The sequence below is a fragment of the Phodopus roborovskii genome, unplaced genomic scaffold, assembly GCF_943737965.1.
Source record: "Phodopus roborovskii unplaced genomic scaffold, PHOROB, whole genome shotgun sequence".
Lineage (NCBI taxonomy): Eukaryota > Metazoa > Chordata > Mammalia > Rodentia > Cricetidae > Phodopus > Phodopus roborovskii.
Window position 1 is genome coordinate 5,260,280 of NW_026126693.1, and position 27,782 is coordinate 5,288,061.

At 36.3% G+C, this 27,782-nt stretch overlaps 1 protein-coding gene across 4 annotated transcripts in view; it reads left to right on the plus strand.

Annotated features, from left to right (window-relative positions):
- The first annotated feature begins 211 nt into the window (after positions 1–211).
- Kmt2e (lysine methyltransferase 2E (inactive)) overlaps positions 212–27,782 on the plus strand; it is a 66,159-nt gene continuing 38,588 nt past the window's right edge. For 3 of the 4 annotated variants that reach the window (XM_051174826.1, XM_051174828.1, XM_051174829.1), the window contains exons 1-5: positions 212–361; positions 11,526–11,598; positions 14,304–14,488; positions 23,953–24,067; positions 25,611–25,840. In XM_051174826.1, coding sequence (XP_051030783.1) covers positions 14,418–14,488; positions 23,953–24,067; positions 25,611–25,840 — 416 coding nt within the window. In that variant the 5' untranslated portion in view covers positions 212–361; positions 11,526–11,598; positions 14,304–14,417. The remainder of the gene's footprint in view (positions 362–11,525; positions 11,599–14,303; positions 14,489–23,952; positions 24,068–25,610; positions 25,841–27,782) is intronic. The other variant, XM_051174827.1, reaches the window with a different exon arrangement.

The window sequence follows — 27,782 nt, forward strand, 5'->3', positions numbered from 1 at the left end:
CCGCTGCCGCCGCCGCCGCCGCCGCCGTCGCCGCCATTTTCCCAGAGCGAGAAGCAGTGACACTGAGCGGGCGCAGGGGGCCAAGTCGGAGATCGAGCCTGAGTTCGGGAGCGGCGGCACAGGGGGCATAGACGCTCGGAGCAGCCTCGCTGTCTCCTCAGCATTCCTGCCGCGGCCCGCAGCGCCCGACCCCTCGGTTCGCACTGAAGACACTGCTCGCTGCTGCTTGGGGAGGGGGTGTGGAGCCGGTCTAGTCCGCAGTGGCTGTCGTCTGGGGTCTTCCGAGCGCCGAGGAGTGGAGAGACTCGTCGGGGGTCGAGCCGATAACAGGGTTCGGGTGTCTGGTGTGTGAACATCACAGGTCAGTGCCTGTCGTGTCCGCGGGAGCCTGGGGTCTGCGGTGGGGCACTTGGCGCTCCAGGGAAGGGGTCGCTGTCCCTCGGGGGCCGGGCGTCCACAATGAGGCGCGGGCGCCTTTGCCGGAGCCGGACGTCGCTTGTGGAAATGGAATTTGTTCTTTCTCATGCCTGTCCCTGGCAGTGGGTTATTATGGCGGGTTTTGGGGTAGTGGAAGGGGAAACTGGCAGTTAAACCCCCTTGAGAGTGGGAGTTAGGGAGGGGGCGCCCTCCTCCCTGGCAGCAGTCTCAGGCCACTGGGGTGATGGAGGCTTGTGACTGCTAGGGCTTGGGTCGGAGAGGTTCCGGGAGCTGCCAGCTCTTCCTCTCCTCTAGCTGCATCTTGTTCTGGTGCTGAGAGAAGACGTTTAGGCCTTGTTTTCTTTTTCCTGCCTGTATTCCTTGTTACTCTTTGCCACAATGGTCTCCTAAATAGGAAACGGGTTTTAAAAAAAAAACAACCAAACAAACAAACAAAACCGCCCTGGGCATCTCTCTTTGTAGGAGAGAGACAGCTCCTCATCCTCTTCGGGAGAGGGTAAACCCGCCCCTAAGGTGGTCACCCCAGCCTTCCCAGTCTCCTCCCCCGCTCTTCTTGCATTACTGCCGTCCTCTACTGTGCCAAAGCCTTAGGATCCACAATATGGCTCATTTCAGAAAAAGCTTATTTTGACCGAAGGATTGGCACCAATGCAGTGGCAGCAGATAGCGATGAGAAACAAACGGTTCCCTGTGCTAATCTGGGGAGGAGGGAGAGAAAACAATCCCCGGGTGCTTGCTTCACTGGCCTTAGTTCCGCCTAGATCCGCCCTATCTACACTACCTCTCAAGAACGATCAAATTTAAAGTCAAAGAGAAATTACTGGTGTTAGTCCTAGAGTAAATTTCTGTGTTGCTTATTTTATTCACCCTTGAGATATGTGGATAATATAAGGTGTTTGGAGTTCTGGAGACCTTGGGGAGAATTAAACGAGGTGCATTCAGCTCTAGGTTGGAGTTAGCAATACTTAATTAGGAAACAGCCCCCTTTCCCTTTAATTTCTGAGATGGAGAATAAAAACTGTAATTTCCCTCTTTTGTCCTTTACAGATTCTAAAAATGGCGGCCCCAGGCTGATGTTGTGGTAATCTAATCAGCTCGGGTCCTCCACACCCCATGCAGTGCGTTTGTCTGCAGCATATTACAGGGTTATTATGTTTACATGAAAAAAAGACTGGCTCGCCCCCCCTTCTCCAAACTATTTACAAAAATGCGTCAATTTTTATTGCAGATTATAATGCTGTGTTTTAGTTGATTAATTTATTGTTTTTTCCTGAGTCAAATAAAACAAAAAAACCTGAAAAAAATTAGAAATAATAGGCCTTGGAAATTCCATGATCAAGGGACTTTTAATCATTAAAAATTTATTTAGGTACAGATAATAGTTTATGTTGGCCTTAAATCACCCATGTTTATCTAATGTATCAAACTAAAATGTTTTGTTGAGTGTAACCTATTTTAGATGATTGAGAATTTTTATCTTCAGTTGAACATACAGCTCTTAACTAATTTTGTGTATTTTGGTTTTTGTATTTTGTTTTAGAGAAAATTTTTTAGGGAGCTGTAGGAACAGACCTAACTCTGTTAACTTTACTGGATATAAAGATGCTTTTCTTCTCAGTCTTGCCTCTGTTTTTTTCCTGCATTTAAACCTGTAATAAATTTGAATTGGTTGTATATTTGGTAAGGTGACACTCCATGCTTTGCTGCCACTTAAATTTGTCTGATTGCATACTATCATCATTATGTAAGTTTAAAAAAAAATAAGGCCTTGGTCTTGATTCCTTTTCCCGTGTCATTTGCCTATTATGGGATTGTAGAATTAGTCTGTTTTAATAGACCTTAAATCAAGCCATTGCCATAATAGGATCTTGAATCCATTTCATGCCATTGTCAAAATCTTCAAGACTGAGACAGAAAATTAACTTTCAGATATCATTTAGTTGAAAAGTGGCAGGGTTGTCTTCTTTCTGGTTGAACTGAGTAGTAAGATACGATGGGGCCAATAGTGGGGTTTAATGACCATTCTGATTGTGCAGCAGCTGAAAGATGAGTGCCTTTCAATCCAGTCCTTAAAAAGGTTGGAGAGCACACGTCCTTTCGTGAGCCTTTTTCTATTGTTTGGACCTTAAAACAGGATGTACTTCACGTTGTGAATGTAGGAACTAGGTGATGATAAGGTACACTCTGCAAAATAAGTGTGGGAATAATGGTATTAGGCAGTTTTACATCCCAGAGAGTTTCATCCTTGAAGATTGATTGAGTACAGAATCATACTTAGAGTCTTTGAAATATTGTATAATGAAATGTTGGTGGGTAGTGGGTGCGTTTGTATAGAAATTCCAGGTTATTTATTTACATAATACTCTTGAATATGTCAATCTAGACCTTAGATACAATATATGGGCTCTGTGGTTAAGATTTGTGATTTAGAACAAGGTTGGTACTTTTAACTTGATAGTTGGTATCTTCTGGATTTTCCTATCCAGCACATGAAATCAGTGTTTTATAAATTTATGTAACAATAAGAGGGAACACTATACATACTATTCTTGATACTGATGTTGGTCAGGTCTAGACATAAAGTAATTGACCAACTTGGCTTCACATAAAAAACATCTTTAAAAATAAGAAAGCCTTGCTTTTGCGTTTTGTTTCTCTTTTGATTCCTGTGAAATAAAGAGTAATTTTAAGTGTTTGTTGTACTTTATTTTCAGTATATAAACAACACAGCTGTTGTATAAGTTAGAATGGGGGAGGAAAATTTATTAACAGGTTGTGTTTAATTTCTCTTCCAGAGAATTTTGAAACATTGATCTCTTGGGAGGAAACTAGCTGTCTTTGTTCCTAGGATAGCTGAGTTTCAAGTGATTACATATTTATCTGATTAAGGGGATTTGTAGAAAATCTGTAATAGAATAAAATTACTTTTTAAAAAAGTTAATTTTAGAGACTGCCTTTTGATCATTCTCAACTTTTGTTGTCAGCATAAAGTATCTTTTTGAACCCTATTTAAATTGAGAACTTTTGCCCATTTCCTTTTCCTTCAATTCTAGAGTCATAGTGACAGTAATAGCTGTTAATAGTGGTTATGATTAGCAGTAATGCTTCTATGTATGACTCTGGCTTGTTCTCGCTTCTTGCAGCCAGAGAAGCTTCACTTATATACCTTATCGATCAGGGCAACCATTGCTTCTTAAGTTAGTATGTTAATTTATAAGAATAGTGTACTCATTTTTGTGTGTTAATCTCTTAAACCTATAGTATTATTTTAAAAGGTATATTAGAAAATCCTAACAATCCTAACAGCTCTTTTTTTTTGAAAATGCTATTGAAATATAGACGTGTACTACTGTAGTAGTGTTTAAATATAAAAATGTTTATTTTTACTTAGTTATGAAGTAATTATGGATATTTGTATTTAGGTAAAGTATTTGTAAAATTTTACCTTCTTAAATTTGTATATTTAAATAGAAGTGAAATTTGAGTAGTTGTCAGAATTGGGGATATTAGCATTAGTGGTATGCAGTTGTCTGAAGACTATATTATATTAGAAACATATCTTAAGAAAGTATAATAGCTTTTATTTCTAAAAGACAGATGGTAGGTGCTCATTTGTTTATTGAATTTAAAGCTTTAGTTTAAATGAACTTAAACTTCAAAATAGGTTAATTGGAGACTGTTTATTATTATGTCTCAGAGCATATTTTTTAGTTTTTGCCCCCAAAATAGGAAGGATCTATTTACTTCAGACATTGCTGTGTGATACTCAGCTTTGGGCTGAGTTCAAGAATCCAAGTGACTCAAATTTATTGTCTCTTTTGTCATCAAGAAATATCGGAAGGAGCCTTATTTCCTTAATGCTGAACTGATTGCTTTTGTATTAATTAAATATTTATTCAGTATGAAAGAGCGGTATTTGTGGTTGAAATGGTTTTGTACTGTTAGAAGTAGACAGTATTAACCAAAGATTGACCGATTGCTATAAGTATGTTATAGAGGACATATTATGAGGTGAAGAAATTGTTCATTATTGTGAACCTCTAGACTAAGTGCTAAATTAAACATTAACTAGGGCTGGAGAGATGGTTAAGCGCACTCATTGTTCTCCCAAAGGTCCTGAGTTCAATTCCCAACACCCACATGGCAGTTCACAACTGACTGATGCCCTCTTCTGGTGTGCAGATGTTCATGCAAAGTGTCCATATACACAAATAAATCTTTTTTTAAAAAATCAAATGGTGGTGACTCAGATTAAGTAGATGTTATTTGTATCTTTAGGCATTTATGATTTTTTTAAAATTAATGTTTAGTAGTCACTAAATCAGTCTTAAATCAGAATCAGAAAAAATCCTTATTAAAATTCACTTGATACAAAATCAGTTTTTCCCTCTTGGTCAGTTTATTGTAGACAGTTTTAAGAAAGCCATTTTCATGTTGTCAGGTGAATTTTACAGCTTTATTGGAAATCTCATTTACCTAAAGTGTTTAAGGTCTTAAGTTAATTTTTGAGGCAGGGTCCCATGTATCCCAGACTGGCCTTGAACTTGCCTGTGTTGCTTAGGATGACCTTAAACTTGTGATCATTCTGTCTCTTCTATTAAATATTGGGATCATCACGGTGCACCACCAGATCTGGTTGATGTGTTAGGGGTTGAACTCAGGCTATATCCCCAGGCCCAAGAGTCTTTTAATTTGTAGATAAATGATTTGAATACCATTGATTTAATTTGTAAATCATCGGGTACTTACTCAAAATAAATTTTTTATTGTTGTTCTTAAACGTGAAGTGTGAAATCTGATGTAAGAAAATGAGAAACTGGGCTGGAGAGATGGCTCAGCCATTAAAGGCTAAGCTCACTACCAAAAATATAAGAAAATGAGAAACAAGGGTGTGGGGGAAGTGTAGTAGAATACCTGTAATATGAAAACAGGGGCTGCTATTTAAGGAGAGAGAAACGGTCACAGAGAGAGAGGGGAAGAGTGTGGTGAGTTAGACCAAAGTATAATGAACACATGTATGAAAATGTAATGAAACATACATTGGATTTAAATTTAAATGTTAATTAAGAAACATTAATTAGGGCTGCAGCTCGTTGTCTCCAATGATTGAAGCTGCCAATCCCTAGTGTTGCTTCCTGCCCCAGTATAGAAAAAAATCTCACTGTTTCTCTTGTATTTTTACAACTGGGGAAGAGCAGCAATTCCTTGTATCTTAGGTTGCTTAATGTAGTGTTAATCCAAAAGGAGGGGCACTTTCAGTCTTGAAGTTTATTATTGAGAAAGAATATTGAGTAATCACACCGGTATCAATGCCAGCCTAGTTAATGCACTTAAAGTATGAGCCAAGCTGGGGACAGAAAGCTAAGATATGACAGTGGGATTCAGTTTCCTTCCATTTATGGCATTTAAAGATAATTTTCAAATATTTGTATTTTTTGAATTTGTGTGTAAGGTAATTTTGTAAAGTGTGTATGTGTGTGGGTGAGGGCATGTTTGTACCGTAGTATGTGTGAATGGGGGGGGTGTATATGGGTGAGGGCATGTGTGTATGTTAGCATACTTGTTGAGGTTATAAGACAACTTTGAGTAGTTGGATTCTCTCAGACCTCAAGCTTGGCAGCCTTTACCTGCAAAGGCATTTATCTTGATGGCCCTGTAAGATAACTTTTTTTTTTCTTTTTGAGACATAGGGTCTCTAGCTGTTATGAAAATTGGTATGTAGATCAGGTTGGCCTGAAACTCATAAGAGATGTATCCACCTGCCTCTGCCTCCTGAACCTGTAAGATAATTGCTAAATTCCTATAATTATGTTGTCAACTTTGGTTTGCTTTTCGTTTGTTTTTTGAGGCAGGGTTTATCTGTGTAGTCTTGGCTGTCACAGAGCTTACTCTGTAGACCAGGCTGGCCTCAAACTCACAGAGATCTGACTGTCTCTGCCTCCCAGGTGCTGGGATTAAAGTTGTGCACCACTACCACCTGACTTAATAAACATTTTATCTCCAACCATTTTTTTTAAATTTGTGTTGTTTTTTGATATTTCATTGTATTTAAAAAATAATTAAAAAACAAACAACAACAACAAAACATGGTCTCTCTACATAGCCTTGGCTGTCCTGGAATTCACTAATTTTTTTCTTACTGGTTTAAAACTAAAATGAATAAATGGTATTTGTATTTGGTGGTAAACCACACTACCATTTGGGGTAGTGTGACAAAATGAGAACATAGGTTTTATTTTTAGTTTTTTTTTTTGAAAACAGATTGTGTGTGTTTGTGGCTGGGTGTGGTATATTCTGATACAGCTTTGAATTTTTTTTCCCCCAAAGGGTCACAGAAAGGATATGGATATAAGGAGAATGGCTATAAGAAAGATAACTTCTAATAATTTTGTTCTCGTTTGCCACACTAGTAAATGTAACTTGATTGTGAGTTTACACAGGTATCTGGAGTAGCACAAGGTTTGAACGGTCTTAATGTTACTAACTTCAATGATTGGAACTATGCTTTAGAAGGCATGAATTGATTGGAGTTTGAGAGTTGTCAAATATGTAGATAATGCTCATTCAGAAAATAAGATTGTCTTATTTGGAACTATTCTCTGCTGCTTCTTATAGAACAAAGCTGCTTGGTTGGTTGATTGACAGCCTGTGTTGTTAAGCCTCCACCTAACGTTTTGAAGGCTAGACAAGAGATGAATTTGAATAGCCTCTCTTCCTGGTACTAAAGGGTACAGAGATAGGTAAGCCCATCTTCACCTTGAGGGAGCTAACATTTTGTTCCTATCTCTCATAAGTCTACTTGATTTTGTTGCAGGGAACAGATACTAAAACTAGCTTAAGTAAAGGATTTGTTATAAGGTTATCTAGGGAAATCTCAGGATTTGTTTGAAATCTAGAGGGTTTCACAGAAAGTAGCAAGGTGTGGTAGGGACTCTATTCTTTGTCTTGCTCCTTAGTTAATGGGATGGTGGCAGGGAAGGTATTTATGGTATGTGGAGGGGAGGCTACAATGTAGCCCCAGATACTTGCTTTTCTTACTATATTGTTTTAGAGAACAAAATAACTGGCCTTATTATGTCTGCATACATATTTATCACTGTATTGGCTTATTTGCTGTTCTCTACTCCACACTCCACATCTCAAAACTGTTTCTTTTTTGGTGCGTGTGGGGGGGGCAGTATTCAGAGATACTTGACAGTATCTTCAGATATTTCAAATTGGTAGCTCCACTTCTTAGCTTAAAAAAAAAAGCAGCAAGTGGCCTGTTACACACATGTATTTGAACACTTTAGCACAAACACATGTATGCAGAAACTAAATAAATAAATATGTATGTATTTACATGTATTACATTTGCACGTGTTGAAGAGTATTTGTCTAGTAATGCAGAATGATCAGGGCTACACAGTGAAATTGTCTCAAGCAAAATAAAACAAAATGAAAAAGTGAGGCAGAGGCAGGGACATCTCTGAATTCAAGACCAACCTAATCTACATAAAGAGTTCTTGGACAGCCAGGACTCTAATGAGACATCCTGCCTCAAAAATGAATGAATGAATGGATGAATGAATGGAAGATAGTGTGTGTAAAAGGATATTGTACTTTGAAGGTTTGATTTTTGAAATGATGACAGTTGTCTCAATAGAATATGTTCTACAGAAGACTGGGGATAGAAAACCAAACAGGATGAATGGTTGTTGAATTCATGGTTGAGATTAATAATGGAGAGGACAGCTACATTAGTCTTCAGGACAGCTACATTAGTAACACTATGAGTTCATATTCACTTAATGTTTACAAGTGTGAGAGAAGGGTGTTGTGGTTTAGTTAAGAGGGTATCTTAGCCATCAAATTCTAGGCTTTGAGGACAAATGCATAAATATCTTAGTTTTGTTTTTTGGGGTTTTTTTGGGGGGGGTATGAGGTAAAGTTAATGATCTAATTATGAAAACTATTATCTCAGCTGTTTCAAAATAATGTGACATAAAAAATGGTCATTAAAAAATGTTAAGTAATATATTCTTTGAGAAGCTGAGAAGATTGAAAAGATTGTGTCAAACAGGTTTTATAACTGTAATAGTCTTGTGAAATAATATTGTCAGTTTTTTTTTGTGTGTAACCAAGAAACTGCCCTTAGGAGATTGAGTTTGCTATGTATCCCAAAAATAGTTTTGTGGCAGATTTTTAAGTTTGAAATGGGAAAAAAAGCTTAAAAGATTCCTGAAAGTTTAGTAGTGTTCTATAAGAGTGAGAAAGAAAAACAAATACAAAGGAGAGTAATTTTTGAAAATTTGCAGAATGATCAGGGATATGCAATGGTTGTAAAAAAAGAAGAAGAAGGAAAGAAAGGAGGGAAGGGAGAAAGGAAGGAAGACCAAACCCTGTATACCTAAAAGATTTGTATGTTAGAATATTGTTAGTATGGAGCCTAGGTTATAGATTATAAAGATTGACTGTGAGGAGTGTGTGTGTGTGTTATGTATGTATGTATGTATGTGGACATGATGTATACGGACACGTGTGGTGTAGGGGGCTGTGGAGGTGAGAAGAATGTCAAATCCAATGGACTGGTTATGTAGGGAGTTGTGAGCTACCTGAGTGAGTTCTAGGAATTGAACTTTGGTTCCCTGCAAGCTGAGCAAGTGCTGCTTCAAGTCATCTGTCTAACTTCCTCTTGTATTTTAATTCGGAGAATGTGCAGATCTTGACATTGTCCTGTATACTCTTTTTAGCTATTGAGATAAGAAAATGGAGCACAAATGCTTACTCTCCATCAACAGACATCAGACTTTCTTTGTAGCCAAAATCCTGGGTACTAGGATTTCATGAATACATCACTACCCCTGGTTTTTAGGTGATGCTGGGGATCAAACCTAGGACCTCCTTTGTCCTAGGCAAGAGTCCCAACTCCAGCTCTTTGCCCTTGACATGATATTAAAAGCAGCCTTAGTCTTCTAGGTTTTTGTTTTTGTTTGATTAGTAGAATTCATATTAACAGAGCTCTTCAGGTTGATACTGGCAAACACTGGAAAAAGTATAGGCGATTAAAACTAATTTTCACTTCAGAGGCAAAACCTTATGCTTAAGATGACTATATAAGATCTTATTAGTAAGGAAGTTACTGCCAATACTGACCCCACCCCCAAACAAAGACTACAATGTTACTTTTTTTTTTTAAAGATTTAAAATTTTCTCTCTCCTCTCTGTTTCTCTCTCTTTCATGGTTTGTGTGTGTGTGTGTGTGTGTGTGTGTGTGCACGTGTGTGCTTGTACATGTTCATGTGCATGAGTGTAGGGCACATGTATTGGTGTCCTGTGGATCCCTGGTACTAGTATTACAGGCACTTGTAAGTTGCCCAGTGTGGATGCTAGGAACTAAAGTTAGGACCTCAGAAAGAGCAGCAAGGCCTCTTAACTCTTAACCACTGTAACCTCTCTCCAGTCCTTAATGTTATTTTTTAATTAAAAATTTAATTTCAAGATAATTATAGATTCTATGCGTAGTTGTAAGAAAGGACACAAAGAGACTCCATATCTCCACATCAGTATCTTGCAAAATTGTAGTAAGTGTGACAGCCAGAATATTGATGTTGACATACTGCAACCAACTCAGCTTTCCTATTGCAAAATTATAATACAGCTAGAATACTGATGATATAGCCCCCCTTTTTGTTTAGAGTCCCATTTTACTTGTACCCCTTTGTTGTATTTCTTTCTACATATGTGAGTACTTTTTCCACCATCACAATTAGATAGTGGTATTTTCCTCTTACATAACTGTGCTCACTTCTCTCCTCCCCCTACATATCTGTTCTCCATTTCTATAATTTATTATTTTAAGAATGTTATATAAATAAAATTCCACAGTATGTAATCTTTGGGGACTGAATTTTAAGTTTTAAGATTTAATTATGTGTAGTGGGTGATCCGTTAGGGTGTGTGCGTGCGCATACACTGTAAGATTTCCCCCTGCAGCACTAGTTATAGACAATTCTGTGCTGCCTGACATGGATGCTGAAGACTGAGCTCAGATCCCTAGAAATATGTCCTTTTATTTATTTGTTAGTTAGTTTGTTTGTTTTGTTTGTTTATTTTCTTTGAGACAGGGTTTCTCTGTGTTTAGTCCTGGCTGTCCTAGAAATAGCTCTGTAGATCATTCTGGCCTCAAACTCACAGAGATCTGCCTGCATCCTGAATGCTGGGATTAAAAGCCTGTGCCACCACTGACCTGCTATAAATATGTACTTTAAAGTCATTCAGCTCTTTACTTCTTTTAGACAGGATCTCACTCTGTATTTCATGCAAACATTGAACTCAAGAAAATCCTTCTTTTTCAGCCTCGTGGGTGCTAGAATTTCTGGACTGAGATACCATGCCCAGGAGTAAGACTGACTTTTTTAAAACTCAGTATAATTCTCTTGAGATTCTTCCAGCTTGATGCATACATGTTTCAATAGCTCTTTCCTTTGTATTGCTGAAAATGTCCAGTTTAATTTTTCTTTACACTTGGAAGCTTGAAGGCTATGACATAGACCGTGCAGTTTCAGATTTTACCCTTGTCTGTCTCTAGCCCCTGGACAGGAACTTATTTCTACAAGGCTAGCCTTGTAGATAAGGACGATCTGACCCTTCTGAGTATTGGAACACAAGCATGCACCACCAGTTCTGGTTTATGTGATGATAGAGATCAAACCTAGGACCTCTTCCTGCTAGGCAATCTTTCTGTTGAGCTATAGCCTCAGCCCTTTGCCCTTTGCCATGATCTTAAAAGTAGCCTCCCTTGGTTCTGCCAGTTTTTCCAGTAGGCTGGGATGTATATGTGTGTGTGTATGTGTGTTTTGTTCTTACTCTTATTTTTATTCTTGTTTTTATTTCTAGTGTTTGATTTCCCCTTTTCACTTTTATTTGGTATTTAATTATTGCCTTTGCTTGTGTTTATATTCATTTTTATTTAAAAATAAAAGAAAGAATTTGTTCTTGTAAGTTTTGCTGCTTTCCTTGTTTGAGGGTGCCGTTTCAGTCAGAAGTACCTAGAACGTATACCATTTACCATTAGCTCAATACTCCTATGTTCACTTGGTTTCTAGGTCTATTCTGGATAGCAGGTTTTGTGAAGACATTTATTCTTTCTTGGACCTCAGAGTTCCCAGACATCTCATGGTATTTCCTTTTATATTTATATTCTTTATTGGCTGCTGTTTATTTTCCATGTATTTTGTCTATATCTGACTTGCCAGTTTGTGATATTAGAGGGTTTTTTTTTTTTACCTTGCATATGAAATATGAAAATTTGGAGTAATTGTTTGGATTGTGTTGAAATTCCTGTTCCCCTTTTATACCTGTATTATAATTATAAGATGATTTCTTACTACATTGACTTTCTCTTTCCCCTTCCTCCCCCCTCTTGTCTGTCAGTCTCTGTCATTTTTGTTCTCCCCTGCCCCCCCTCCCACCAGCCTGTTGACTGAATCCAGAGTCTTGCACATATTAGGCAAATGGTCTGCCCTTTGTTTTTCAGGACAAAGTCTAAGGAGGTTTTGAACTCCCTGTGTACCCCAAACTGACCTCAGATTCATGGTCCTCTTGCATTGAGCTCCCCTCTGCTGGGATTGCCATTACACTCCGGGGTGTGTGTGTGTGTGTGTGTGTGTGTGTTGTTTGAAACAGTGTCTTTCTCTGTAACCAACACTGGCCTTGAATTTTCAGTAACCCTGCCTCACCTTCCTGAGTGCTGGGATTACCCACATACGATATCATACCAAATTTTTGCTTTCTTTTGTTTAGTTGGTTTTCATTGTCTTGAGAGTCTTTAATTGTGAAACAAATTAGAAAAGATGACATAATGACCTTAATTTCAAGGTTGTAGAAGAGTCTTTTTAAGTGAGTATGAATGTTTTTCTACCCATACATTCTTTCCTGGTGGAATAAGAATAGCAGTTCTTATTTGTAGTTATAGATTGTCTCTTACCTGAAATACAAGGGAACAGAAGGCTTTCAGATTTTGAATATTTTCAGATTTTGCAATATTTATAGATTGAGCATCCCTAATTGAAAAGTTAGACATCTTGAGTATGTTTCACAGCATTTCTAGATGTCAAATTTTTTAAAATTAGGAATGTGAAGCGTGTACCAAATGTACTGATTGCTAAATATGTATATCCTTTTCTTTGAAATTCTTTATATTCATTATGTCATATTCTTCCCAGGAACTCCAATTTTACATTCCTGTTTTATAAACAAAGACTCTAAATACTAGAGAGGTTAAATGACCTGCTTAATCTCATACATTGGGGTCTAGGCAGACCCCAAAGTTTTTAATTTTTTAATGTAATTGCCTATTATGTTTTTGTTCTAAGATGAGTATAACTGAGTGTGTTCCAGGATAGTCTCCAACTCCTAGGTTACAGAGGTTAGCTTAGTACTACAGACATGTACTACCATGTCTTGTTTACTTTCATATTACAATAATTTGAAATCAAGTAGCTTTCTTCCAGCCACACATGATTTGAAAGTATGGACAAGTTTTCTTAGAGAATTCAAACCACTTTAATCACCTTACTTCCCTGTTTGATAATTTTTCCACATAAGGTATGATCAGTATTTGTATAATCTGTGAATAGAAATTAGAGTATGTATGCTGAAGCTCAGCTGTAGAAATGTAAGAATTATTTAAGGAAACACTGCTTTTGTATCCTAATGATACTCTCTTGTAGTTTGTAAGATTGCCTTTTGTTCTGAATTGGTTTATATAGTTATAAAAGAGACTTTGAGTAGTTATTTTATAAACAATACATGGATCAAGTGCAGTGGAGTGAATTTAGATTAGAATCTTTTAGTTACTCATGTAAATTTGTTACTATTGTCGTCATCATTTGTCTTTTGAGACAGAGTTTCTATGTATTGCTTTGGAACTAGCTCTTGTAGGCCAGGCTGGCCTGGAACTCACAGAGATCCACCTACCTCTGCCTTCCAAGTGCTGGGACTTAAGGCATGCCACCAATGCACAACACTTCTATAGACTTTTTAACATCACTGTAACAGTAGAATAGAATTGGCTTCAAGTTTGGTCATTTTCAGCTGAATGGCCAGGGTTAAGTTAGTCTTTCCTAGTTTCTTGTACCTTAGCAGTGAAATGGAGAGGCCTACCTTGGATTTTGTTTATTTGGTGTTTTGAGACTGGTCTCCCTTTTGTGTGGCTTTGGCTGTCCTGGAACTTGCTGTGTAGACCAGACTAACCTTGAACTCAAAAAGATCCACCTGCTTCTGCTTTCTGAGTGCTGGGGTTAAAGGCATGCACCACTATGCCTAACTTCCTACCTTTGGACTGTGAAGATTAAATAGGCTCTTCATAAAGAAAGTTAGTTTGCTGCTTAGTGCTCTGCTTGTAAGTATACTGTCAGATCACTACCAAAAGACTTGATTTTGGATACTTACAAAAAGAACTTCCATTTTGACTTTCAAAATAAATGCTTGCGAGTCATTCACTGACTAAGTTTTAGTAATCTTTCCTATGACATTCTAGTTTCATTCCTTAAAGAATGTTAGATTCAGAAAGTTCTTTCTTTCCTTTAATGTGTTGGATTTGAACCCAGAAACTCATGCATGCCAAGCACACATCCGCCAAGCACACATCCTTGGCTGAGCTATACTTCCAGAAACTTTTCTTTTGATCATAAACAATACAATATAATCCCAGGAAGAAAATGAAAAAGCTACTCTGAACACTTTTATATTTGTGTTGGGGCCTTAATAAAGAATGCTTTCTTCACTCTTTATTTTTACTGTTTCAAGATAATTGATTGTTGCTGTACTTTGCTGGTTTTTAGGTGGTTCTTAACTCTTTTGTTCCCATTTCTTTTAAACAGGGTTTGTGGATGCACTTAGATGTTTGCAATGAGCACTGTGGCTGGCATGCCCCAGTATTTTGGATACCAATGCATAGGACTCCATAGTAATCGAATTTACCAGAGGCGAACGTCATGAGCATAGCAATCCCATTGGGGGTTGGTACAACAGAAACATCATACTTGGAAATGGCTGCAGGCTCAGAGTAAGTATTTAAATACAGGTATTTTAGTTAGGGAAAGGCAAAGTATATCCTACAGTTGTCATATCCAGATAATGTTTATTTGCATATGTCATTTTGGATTCTTGGCTAAGACATCAGAAGTTAAAAGGGCAATGTTCCTTTAAGATTACTTTTATGAATAACCTTTGTTCCAAAATTCTGTCTTTTGGGAATTTGCTTCTTGTATTTTCCACTTACAGCACTTCTGCATTTCAAGAAATGGTTTTTCTTTTGTGTTATGTAAAAGTATATGTTCCTGAGAAGAGAACACAAATTATAAATGGTATCAGTTTTTGTTTGTGGCAACCACCAGAATTTTTGTGGTTTAATTATTAAACTTTTAAAATATCCTTTTAAGATCTTGAGGCTGAAAAAGACTGGTAACACATTTCTCATTTCTCAGAAATGTAAGCTTTCCTATTGTTTTCCTAATATATTTAAAAATAACTAGCATGTTGCTTTTTTTTTTCCCCCCTTTTCCAATTTACTGTCAAATTGCCTAGTCCAGCCCGGGCTATATAACTAGACACTGTATCACAAGAAAAGAAAGGGAGGAGGCCAAGGAAATGTGCATAAAGTTCTCCTTTCCCGTACATTCCTTTTGTAATTGTTTATGAGTTGCTACTTATTTTAAAATCAAGTATTTTAATTTTTATTATACTAATGTAGTGGTTATACAATTTTAAATTTTGTATTATTTTCAAAAAGATTGGTTTGCTAAAATACAATCACTAATGAAATAATTTAAAATATAGAAATTACTCAGTATTTATAAAGTATTAATGCTAGGTCAAATTTTATAAGGCCATAAAAAATTTGTTATATTAGGCAGTCATCCTGTCAGTATGTTATGATCTAAAAACAATCAGTAAATAGTTTAATAAATTCTGGTATTTCAATTTCCAGTAATATTTATTGTCTCTCAAGTAAGTCATTCGATTTAGTCTGTTTTGTTATTTATTTTCCTGTCAACACTATAATTGAAAACATGTTCATCTCATTTTGTTCTTGTGTTTTACTTCTTGCTCCCTATTACTTTGCCTAAAAGTTGGCTCTTTTTAAACATTTGAACTAAATATAAATTTTTAAACACCTAAGAATAATTGATTAGGTCAGATGGTGGTGGTACACTGGAGAGGCAAAGGTCAGCCTGGTCTACATAGGGAGCTAAAGGACAACCAGGGCTACATAGAGAAATCCTGTTTTGAAAAAACAAAAACAAAAAAAGAATGATTGTCAGGATAGAATTTTGATCTATGTGTGGAACTTTCCTGTAATTGCATTTTGTTTCATGAACTTCATTTTGCAAAAAAGAAAAGCACTTGTAAATATTTAATGGTCACATTTAAATAAAATCATTTTATCATAAATGAGCTTTTAGGAACTTTTTAAAAGACAAACATGCCAGTTATAGCCTAGCACTCAGGAAGCAGAGGTAAGAGAATTTCTGTAAATTCAAGGCCAATTTGACATAAACACTGAAATCCAGGCCAGTCAGTGCTACATAAGGAAATACTGTCTCAAATAACAAATCAAAGCAAGTAAACTAACAAAATCCAAAGAAACAAAAATCATTACAGCTTTTTTTTTTTTTAGAAAAAAAAATATTTTATGTGTGTGTATGTATACCACGTGCTATCATGAACTTTGGGATATCAGAAGTAGGGATAAGATGCTCTTAAACTGGATTTAGAGGCTGTTGTGAACCTCCATATGGATACTGTGAACCAAACCTGTGTTCAGTAAGTGCTCTCTATTGCTGAATCACCTTTTTAGCCCCAGTCACAACTTTTTACTATGCATAATATTAATATTAACAAAAAAACAAGGCTTAGATTTTGGTGACTAGAAATGAAGTTGAAACCAATTTTGAACTTGTTACCAGTCCTAATGCAGGGTAACATAAATATTACCTTGGCTTTTTTACTGGTTCCTGATATAACCTTTGGTCCAAATTTTAAAAATACAAAAGGTAAATCTATATTAAAAAGGAAAAACATAGCTAGATATAAGTAAAACTTTAAAAATCTGATCGCAATAATTTTTTTAAACCAGAAAGCTGTCATTCTCCAGTTAATTCTTTAGCTGTATGCCTGTAAGTACAGGTAGCATAATTTTATAGAAGTATAGATAATTCAAGAGGCAGGATATATTGTGTGGAAAATTTTCTTAAAGATTATGGTTACAAAGGTGAAAATTCAACCTACTGTTAACATTTTGGTCAGTTATTAAGTCAGAACTTCAGATGAGAGCTGTTAAACACAAACTTATTGTGAGCCACATGTGTAGTTTTAAAGTTTCTAGTAACAGTGTTTTGGTTGTCATTCAGATTGGTTTGCTTTATTAGTTTTGTTTTGTGAAGCAGGGTTTCTCTATATATACTTTGTTATTTTGTGAACTTGCTATGTAGACTAGTCTATCTTTGAACTGAATTCTGGGCTCAAAGGTGAGTGCTACAATGCCTGGCAAGCATTCAGTTTTTGGGTCTTTATTTTTTAAATATACATATTTGTTACATGTTTTCTTAAGTAAATATATCTAAAATATTATTTTAACATAGCTTTATTTTGATTATATGTTAAAATAATGTTATATTTCTTTTGTTTTTTAGTTTGTTTTGTTTTGAGATAGGGTTTCTCTGTAGCCCCATCCTGGAAGTTGCTCTGTAGACCTGGATGGTCTCGAACTCATAGAGGTATGCCTGCCTCTGACTCCCAAGAGCTGGGATTAAAGGCATGTTTAAACGCAAGGTAAAATTATTGATGAGAGTTCTTTGAACTCTTGTGAATTTTGTATTTACAACACATGCCAATTCAAATGAGCTATGCTTCAAATACTTATGATCTCATGTGTCTAATGACTACTATACTAAATAAAGCAACTCTGTAGACAAATAAGATAATAGGATCTCAGAGGAGAAACTAATAGGTTAGTTAGGAAAGCTCACATAGCTGGGGTAAAATAGCCCATGCCAGCCCTTTCTGTATGAACAAGGTCGAGTAGGAGTTGGAAGTTTCCTTTTGGTAAGGATTGAGGAACCAAAGTCACAGAGCAAAGAGTGGCAGCAACAGAGCCTAATGTATTTTTAGGCTTTTCCTGTGAGTACAATTTAGTAATCTTAAAACAGTGGTTTATGTCATGTAAATATTGTGTTTTGGCCTATGATTTGTATGTGTAGGAGCTTCAGTTCTAGCAGTGGTAAATTCGATACAACAAATTATTGAGTAGTCTTTGGTCTTGTAACAAGATAGAAAATTGAATACTGCTCAACTGATCTGTTTACTTTTTAAAAGGATTTTATTCTTATCTTTATTTATATGTAGTTGTTTGAGTTTGTATGTGGTTATTTGCACATGAGGGAACATGCTTATAAATAGCAGAAACATCTGATGCTCAAGCTGGTGTTAAACCTTATATGTGTTTGTGAATTTCTTGATATGGATGCTGGGAACTGAACTTGAGTCATCTAAAAGAACAGCAAGTGCTATTGACTCTAGCCCATCTTATTTTATAATAGAATGATTTCATTTCTTTCTATACTTACCTTTGTTATTCTAGCCATCTCAATCATGAATTCATTACATACTTAAATAAAATAAAAACACAGAAGGGAAGTCCTCTCAGAGCTAGAAAGTAGGAAAAGATGCAAATGGGAAGTATTTTGTTTTTTTCTTTTCCTAGTCTTAAACAAAAGTTACTTTTCCTTTGTAGAAACTGGACTGGACATTTGATTATTAATATTATGTCCTTTAAATACTGTTACCTAATTCCTTTAGTGATGTTTATTAGAAAGTATAATGAGATGTTACTCCTTTTTTCTTTTATCTTTTTTTTTTTTTTAATAAATGTAATATGTGAGTTAGAAGTGAATTACTGGGCTGGAGAGATGCTTAGCCAGTTGAAAGCACACTCTGTTCTTGCAGAGGACGCAGGTTTGATCCACACCACCCATAGCAGTGGCTCAGAGCTGCTTGTAACTCCAGCTGTAAGGGATCTGATGCCTTTGACCTCTGTTGGCATCTGCAGTCCTGTCACATTCTCACACACAGACACATATACACATAATTTAAAATAATGAAAATAAATTTTATTTAAAAAGAAAATTACTCTGAATGAAGACTCCTCATCCTGTCTCTAGTAATCCAATCAAAGCTGAATAACATGAGTAAGAACACTAAACAAAAATAGCTAAGTTCTTTCCACCTTCTTCAGTCACTAATATGATAGTAAGCCCTTATAACCTAGTAAATTATTTTAGAATTTGTTGTCCTCATTTGCAAAATGAAGTTTGAAATCTTGGTAGATAAATTTCTCTCCAAATTTGAGTCTTTTGTTTTGCATTCAAGTGTCATTAGAGACACCTGCCAACGGAATTATTAATTTGTTGGTGCCTAGATAGTCTGAGTTTAAATTTGTATAATTTAAGACACTAAAATGTTTTCAGTGTGTTTTACCCATTTTCCACCAGTATTTAACTGTTTCCTGGCTTCTTTACATTTTTTTTCTTATATATTCTTTTATTTGTGTGTACAAGTGTGTATGTGTGTGGGTGCATTTGTATAGAGGTCAGAGAATAGCTTATAGGAACTGGTTCTCTTTTATTTCAACTAGGTGTGTGTGTGTGTGTACATGTGGAAAGAGTGCTTGCTGATCTTCCAGAGGACCAGAGTTTTGTTCTCAGCACACATCATTTAGTTTAAAGCCCCCTGTAAACCAATTACTATTTAATAACTAACACTACTTACTTAAATCAGTAATTCATAGGTATAATTAACACTCTGGTCAATTATACAGGAATGGTGGGGGAAATATAGTTTGATGGGAAGACTGTTGGGCCCATTTAAGAGATCTAGGCTTCAGTATTCTATATTAAAATACAGCGTTGGGGCTGGGAGATAGCTTAGTGATTAAGAGCACGGCCTGCTCTTTCAGAGTACATATCCTTGGTTCCCACCACCAGTTTTGTAACCCCAACTAGTTCCAGGGTATCTGACACCCTTTTCTGGTCTCAGATACCAGACATGTGAATGGTATACAAACTTGCAGGCAGAATACCCATACACATTAAATTCAAACAAACAAACAAACAAAAAGCCAAAGAACCTTCCACGTCTTTAGGATATCTATATAATTTACATTTAGGATGTAGAAATTGAGACCCAGAATCCTTATATTGTATGATATCCAGTGCCTCTAGTAGCAGCTTTAGAACTTGAGAGTTTGAGACATTTAGAACAGATCTCTTACAATCAGGCAGACTGTACCTCCGAGGATAGTACCTGAACAATATTTAGGGACACAGAAACTACTTTTCTGACTAGTTCTTGTCTCTCTGTACTCAGTCTATACCACTGGGACTCAGTACTTAAACTTTCATGATAGTCTTGTGATAGCATTATATTGGGAGTCCTTTACCACCAGTTTTACATCATGCTGCTTTGGTCTCCAAGTCATCTAGGAGGAAGGAAACCACATCCTAAAACTCCCTTAGGGTCAGATGCAAACTGGCTTTGCCATGCTATTATACATTGCTTATCAAAGCTTGACTATAGCATTCACCTTCTTCAGGCCCTAGGTAGATCTGCATGGCTCAAAATGTATTAACCCTTAACCTCATGTAATTTTTATCTTTCATTTCTGCAGTTCCTTGGTCACTGTCTGAAAATGTAGGTCTGTACAGGTTCTTGGACTCTTGCCACATGTGCCACTATCATATTAAATCAACTGCCTAGTTTTATCATTTGGGGAAGGGAGTGGGGAATGGTAGGGTTTGGCTTCAGGGCCTCACTTAGGCTAATAAGCACGTTATGCAACAACCCAGCCCTATATTGTCTAGTCATGTGGCAGGATTCTCTATTTGCCTTTAGTGAAAATTTATTTTCTGTAAAAATAAGTGTATTTTTAAAAAATCTATATTAAGGTGTACAGTTTCAAGTGCCATTAAGTGTATACAGAATGTTCATCAACAGTCACCAATTTCTAAATGTTTTCCTCACCCTAAACAAAAAATTTCAAATCCCTCTTTCCCTTTATTCCCAGCATCTTGTAAATTGTATTTGGTTTCTGTCTATGCCTATTCTAGGTCCCTTTTATAAGTGGCTTATTTTACTAAGTGTATGTGCAAGTGTGCACCAGTATGTGCTCATGAGTACAGCTGCCTGCAGAAGCCAGAGGAGGGCATCGGGTCCCCTGGAACTATAGTTACAGGTGGTTTTAAGCCAACCGATGTGGGTGCTGAGAACCAAATTCTGTTCCTCTGGAAGCAAGTAACCCCCCAAGTTGGGTAAATTGAATACTTTTTAAAATTATATATACTTTAATTTTTAGAGATCATAATATAATTATATCATTTTCCTCTTTCTCCAAACCTTGCCACATGCCCCTGTTCCTTGCTCCTCTTTTCATTAATTGTTGCTATTTGTAAGTGTGTTTTCAGGGTTAACCTTTTGGTAGTATATAACCAATACATGTTCTCTTTGTTAGGGAAGACTATTTCTCCTGCTGTTGGCATTCCTTAGTTGCCTGTGGGGTTTTGTTTTGGTGTGTGTGTGTGTGTGTGTGTGTGTGTGTGTGTGTGTTGTGTAGTGTTGGAACCTTTTAGTCTTTACACCACTTTGGCATGTCTGTTGTCCTTTTATAGTTCATGTTGAGATGTCATCGGTGTAGCTTCTGACATTGCTAGGAGACACTGTCCCAGCAAACTGTGGCCTTCTGGTTCTTACATTCTTTCTGTCCCTTTCTGCTTTAGTGATCCCTGAGCCTTAGGTGGGGGGAGTTGTTTTACATTGCTATTGGGTTCCACAACTCTGCATTTTGATTGGCTGTGTTTTTCTATAATGATCTCTGTTACATAGAGAAGTTTCATTGATAAGGGGTGAGGACTATATTTATTTTTGGATATAAGGACAAATATTTAGAGTTAGGGATTATGCTGACTTAGTAAAGTGGTGGTTATAGATTCCCCTCCAAGATCTATGACTTGACTAGCCCTGGTGTGTTGTTTGTTTTTAAATATTTTAAAATTAACATTTACTTACTTATTGTGTGCTTATGTATGTGTCTGGAGTCCAATCCCACAGTCCATCAGAAGACAGCTTTCAGGACTCTGTTCTCTCCTTCCTCCATGTGGGTTCCAGGGGTTATACTCATGTTGTCTATCTTGACAAGTCTTTATTGACTAAGCCATCTCACTGGCCTAATGCAATTTATAGTGACATACGATATTCTATATTATCTAGGCATTTATGCAGATATATAAAATTGGCTACACAAACACTAGCTACTTTTTATTTTATGATCATTAAAGCTTTATCCTGGGCAGTGGTGGCATATGCCTTTAATCCCAGCAGTCAGGATGCAGAGGCAGGTGTGAGTTTGAGACCAGCCTAGTCTACAGAGAGAGTTCCAGGACAGCCAGAACTTTACAGAGAAACCCTGTCTCAAAACACCCCCCCCCCCCAAAAAAAAAACAGGTATCAACCAGGAGTAAAAAGGAGTAAAAATGTAAGACCAATGGACCTGAGTCCTATCCTCAGACCCCATGGAGAAAGGAGAGGACTGAAAATCTGATCTCCATATGTGTGCTGTGGCACATACACAGTCTATGTAACACATACGTATCACACACATAATAATAACTATTTTAAATCAGTGTCAATCAGTTTTATATAATATTGTTTCCTTGTTTTAAAAATTGCTTTTATTGGACCATTAAGCTGACTTAGTGGGTGTCAGTGTTTGTCTTCAAGCCTGATGGTCTTAGCTGAATTCTTAGAATCCACATGATGGAAGGAGAGAGCTGACAAGGTATCCTCTGACTTTAGTGCATGCACTGTGTTACCAAATGTATAATACATACAAAAAAATATATACATATAGGAAATATATATATTTAAGATTATTTTACAAAGCACTTGTAAGTATAAATATTCAACATAGCGGTCTGTTTAAGCCATTTTCTGCTTTCTTACATGACTACCTTGTTGTTATTGCATCCTGTATTTGAAGGTGATATTCTAAAAATAATTTGGCTATTTCATATGCTTGAACTCATCTATATTTATGTAAAAGCTTGATTTTATTTTATTAGCCACTTCTTCATGCAAGTTTTACCCATATGCATCATTAACACTGCATTTTTATTACATCATTAAGAGTGAGTCTTCTACTTTAGCCACAACCCCTTCATATAGTTTTAATGGTATTGTAGATCATTGCTAAAATTCAGCATTCTTAAACTTTTTTTCAAGTTAGGCAGCTATGACACATGCCTGTAATCTCAGCATTGAAGACATGAAGGCAGGAGGATCAGGAGTTCATGGCTAGCCTCAGCTCCATAGTGCTCCCCAGTTTGTACTACATGCTACTCTTACCCCCTACCAGCACCAATAAGCATGGTGGGTCACTGCAGAAACCCGAGGCAAGGGGCTGGAGAAATGTCTCAGCAGTTAAGAGCATTGGCTGCTCTTCCTGAAGACCTGGTTTTAATTCCCAGCACCCATATGGCAGCTCACAACTGTCTGTAACTCCAGTTCCAGGGATCTGACACACAGATGCATATGCAGGCAAAACACTAATGCACATAAAATGAAAATAAATCAGCTGGGTGGTGGTGACACATGTCTTTAATCCCAGCACTTGGGAACCAGAGGCAGGCAGATCTGAGTTCGAGGACAGCCAGGGCTGTATAGAGAAAACCTGTCTTGAAAAAAAACAAAAGACCAAGTGTTATATAAAATGGTAGGGCAGGGAGCTTTCAGAGCAACAACAGTTTGCAAAACGCTACTCATAGTTAGTGTCAGCAGTCAGTTCATCACCATTACTTACCTCTTAGTAGGCCAGACCTACAAAGCTACTCATTACAGACTACTGCTTGTATCTTTCAGGCATAAATCCTTGCTCAATGTTCGATTGGTTCCCTGTTCTTTAACTTACTGACATTTCCCAGAATCTGCTCTGTTGTAGCACATTGAACACATTGAGATGCATTCAAGCCAGAATCCAAATAGACTTAATGTGCTTTTAATATTAGTTGAAACTGTTTCTGCCACTTTGGCCACTCTTTACATGCTTAGTGACACTGGGTAAATGGCATAAAGCTTGGTCTCTTGGAGGTTTTGTTTTTGTTTTTGAATGGCTTGATGGCACTGTCTCTTGATTTTCCAGCCTCAGTACTAGAATTACAGACATGAACTATCATCCCCAGTAAATGGACACCTTTTAAGTGAAACTATAATTGAACTTCACATTAGGATATTTATTTTATTAAGTAAAACTTTTGTTATGACACAGAATCTATATAGGATGAATCTATCCACAAGCTGTATACATATTGTAGACATTGTATTTGTTTTGACAATATTTGAGAATAAGGACTTATAAATTATTTAATAGATTAAAACAGAAAAATGAATGGAATTCTAATCTATGGAACTTCTTTCCCTTAGACCAGAATCTGTAGAAGCTAGCCCTGTGGTAGTTGAGAAATCCAACAGTTATCCCCACCAGTTATATACCAGCAGCTCCCATCACTCACACAGTTATATTGGTTTGCCCTATGCGGTAAGTGTCAAATGTTTCTTCAGAAGGACTTTTGTAAAATTAGAAGTTGGAAGTAAATGTGTGTGGTATTGTGCTTAAAACAATAATTTAAAAACACATGTTTCATATTTTCTGTATAATTAAGTATATAATTTATACTTTAACTATACTGTTAAGAGAATAAAATTCTGTGAGAGGAAGTCTAATTTTTTTAATTGTTACTGTATGTATGTTTATTATTTTTTTAACCTTAATGAAATGACTATGGATAAGATTACATTGTACTATTTCCTGTTAATTCTAAGTTATATAGTAATTAGTATATTATGTAGTTATCCCTTTTTGTTTGTTTGTTTTGTTGTTGTTGTTGTTTTTGTTTGTTTGTTTGGTTTTTCAATGCAGGGTTTCTCTCTATCTTTGGAGCCTGTCCTGGAACTAGCTCTGTAGATCAGGCTGGCCTCGAACTCACAGAGATCCGCCTGCCTCTGCCTCCCCAGCGCTAAGATTAAAAATGTGCAGCAACAGCTTGGTTATTTTTATCACTCTTAATTATGATGTGTGGTATGCATGTGGGTATGTATAGTACAAGTGCCTTAAGAGGCATGGAGTTCTTTGCACTTGGAGTTAGAGTGGTCATGAGCAGCTGGATATGGGTTCTGAGAACAGAGCTTGGATCCTCTAGAAGTGCAAGTAGCATATGCTCCTTTATAACTGTGGAGCCATTTTTGGCTCTGTCTTATTATTATTTTCACTTATTATGTTGATTGAACACATACACAAACATATATATAATATATGTATGTGTGTGCATATATACACATTTTATATACTTACATATATGTGTGTATACATATATACATATATAATTTTTCAAGCAAACTTTTTCAAAGGTAGTTTTTATCCCTGTTTCACAGATGAGAGGATAAAAGCTTATTCCCTTAATTTATTTCCTCTTGAGGGTTCTGTAGTATTTTAATTTCAAAGAGTTGTTGGACTAAATACATTTGTTATTACTTGGAAAATACAGTTAGTACTTAAATATGAGTGAAAATTAACCAAAAATGTAAAATCCCATGTTTTATACTTTACAGTAATAATGTACATTTGTTACTATTTTTCCTATTTATATTTATTTGTTTAGGGGAGTAAGTGGCACATCATAGGTTGCTAGGCTCTATGACAAGCACCTCTACTTGCTAAGACATCTTTCCAGCCCAGTTTTTGCTATTCTTTAGCTTTTTTCTTCCTGTGGAGTTTGGGGTTTTACCCTTATTCTCACATCATGAACTTAATTTCCTCGCAGTGAAAATGTGTAATCATAGGACTGGAAATGTGGTTTCTGATGTGGAGGGAGGGGAAATGTCATTGGTGTAAAGGTGACTTTTACCTTCTAGACAAGTGACATTAACTCACCATTGTGATTTAAATTATTATTCTTATGTTGTTATTTGACATTATTAAGAAATGCACCAATTTTATATTATTAAGTATTCAAATTTTATTTAATTTGCCTAATTTATGTCATTGAAATTCATATTGTGCTATTTTGTGTTCTATTATTCAGGACCATAATTATGGTGCTCGTCCTCCTCCAACACCTCCAGCTTCCCCTCCTCCATCAGGTCTCATTAGCAAAAATGAAGTAGGCATATTTACCACTCCTAATTTTGATGAAACTTCCAGTGCTACTACAATCAGCACATCTGAAGATGGAAGTTATGGTACTGATGTAACCCGATGCATATGTGGTTTTACACATGATGATGGATATATGATCTGTTGTGACAAATGCAGGTAAAATATTTCATGCCATTGTTCATTTTCTTGACTGCTTTTGACCTTTGAGTGTTAATTTGGAAAAGCTAGTTAGGTCTTTTGAAGGAATTAATTACTTCTTAAAAGTTGGTTGTCTGCCTCTACTACTGCGATTTTTTTTTTTCCCCCCCCAAGAAAAAAGTCCTTATTAAAAGAAGCTATTTTAGGACTGGAGACAGACAACACACTAAATCTTGGAGAAGACCCACATGGGGCAGCTCAAAATCATCTGTAATTCTAGCTGCAGGGTATCTTATCTAATGGCCTTTTCTGGCCTCTGTAATCACAAACATTCTTTCTCTGTCTCTTAAACAATTATATAAGTAAATCTTTTTAAAAGATAAAAATGCTCCATTTTTTAGTTTATTATTAGAAATCCCTGGGCATTGGTGGCACATGTCTTTAATCCTAGCACTTGGGAAGCAGAGGCAGGCTGATCTCTGTGAGTTTGAGGCCAGACTGGTCTATAAAGTGAATTCCAGGATAGCCAAGAGTGTTACACAGAGAAACCATGTAGCAAAAAAAAACTCAAAACAAAAAAAATTATTCCATCAGTTAGCTTAGTTTAGATTAGTTTTTTATTAACTTTTGATTGTTACTGATAGTAGCATGTGTATTTTTCAAAAGGTTCATTATCTCTGTCAATAAGTAGGATATGGATGTAGAGGATGAAATTTGTTTTCTTAAGTGGAAGGTTGTAAATTATTTTAATAATAACATGCTATGGTACTTTCAAAATTTGCAAATAAATTCTCATTGCCTGTGAGTTATTGTAAGTAATGGCTTTGGTAAATTTATTGAGAAGGGAAATTTACAAAACTGAAATGAATTTGAGTATGTATTTTCTGCCTTATATTAGAAAATATCCATTCTTATTATATTCAGTTATGTAAAGGAGCTTTCTTGTAGCTGATCTCATCTAATGTGATAAATGTAGCAGTATTTTTATTGAAAGAATAATTTTAGGAATGGTTTTTGTTTGGTTCAGTTAGTCAGATGGACATGCAATAAATGCTTATCATTCTTAGACATGCAAAATTCTTAGTTACCTTTACATTCTTGAAGGCACAGTTTTAAGATTATTCAATGTATTTACCTTAAAGTGACTCTTACTATGTCTCAGTGTCTGTCTGGTCTGTCTACCCTACCCAACCTCCATTTTTGCATTCGGCCTGTATAGTTCTCCAAAGATTAATCTTTCTCTTCCTTTCCACATTGCCTCTCTGTATTTTTTTTTTCAATGTTCCTATCGTCCATATTCAGTGTTTTAACTTCAGACATCTAGAACTCTGCTCTTTTATTTTCTAGATTTGCTTGTTATCTGCATGACACAATAATTTAACATAAATTGTTATTTAAATCTTTTTGGGGGTTCTCAGTTGATATGTAAAGAGCAACACAATATATTTAGTTTAGTATGTTTATGTTAGAAGTGACATCAAAGGACTGGGAGATAGCTCAGTGGTGCTTCCCGGCTGACAAGCTGGGTTTATTCTCTGGGACCCACATGGAATAATAGAGAATCAACTTCAGAAAGTTGTTCTCTGACCTCCATACTTGGACTATGACATGTACACACACAGACACACTCATACACATATACACACATGTAATTTTTTAAAAAGTGTATGATTATATGTATGGAGTAGGTAGAATTTTTTTCTTCTTTTTAAAGAGGAATGTATGTATATCAATTCCTGGTACATGAAGTTTTGTCATCCTGAGTTTACCTCAAGCTTGTCCGTATACTCTCTTCAGAGTAATTAAGTTGAATTCCTTTCCAGTGGAATACTTCCTGGATTCTTTGAGCTGTTTGTAATTTTAGTTCTGTTCTTTTTTAAGTATAAATGTTAGAAGTCTTTTTTATTCTATTTCCTTATCTTTCAACTGGCACACAATACTGTGTGCCACCAAAGTTGTT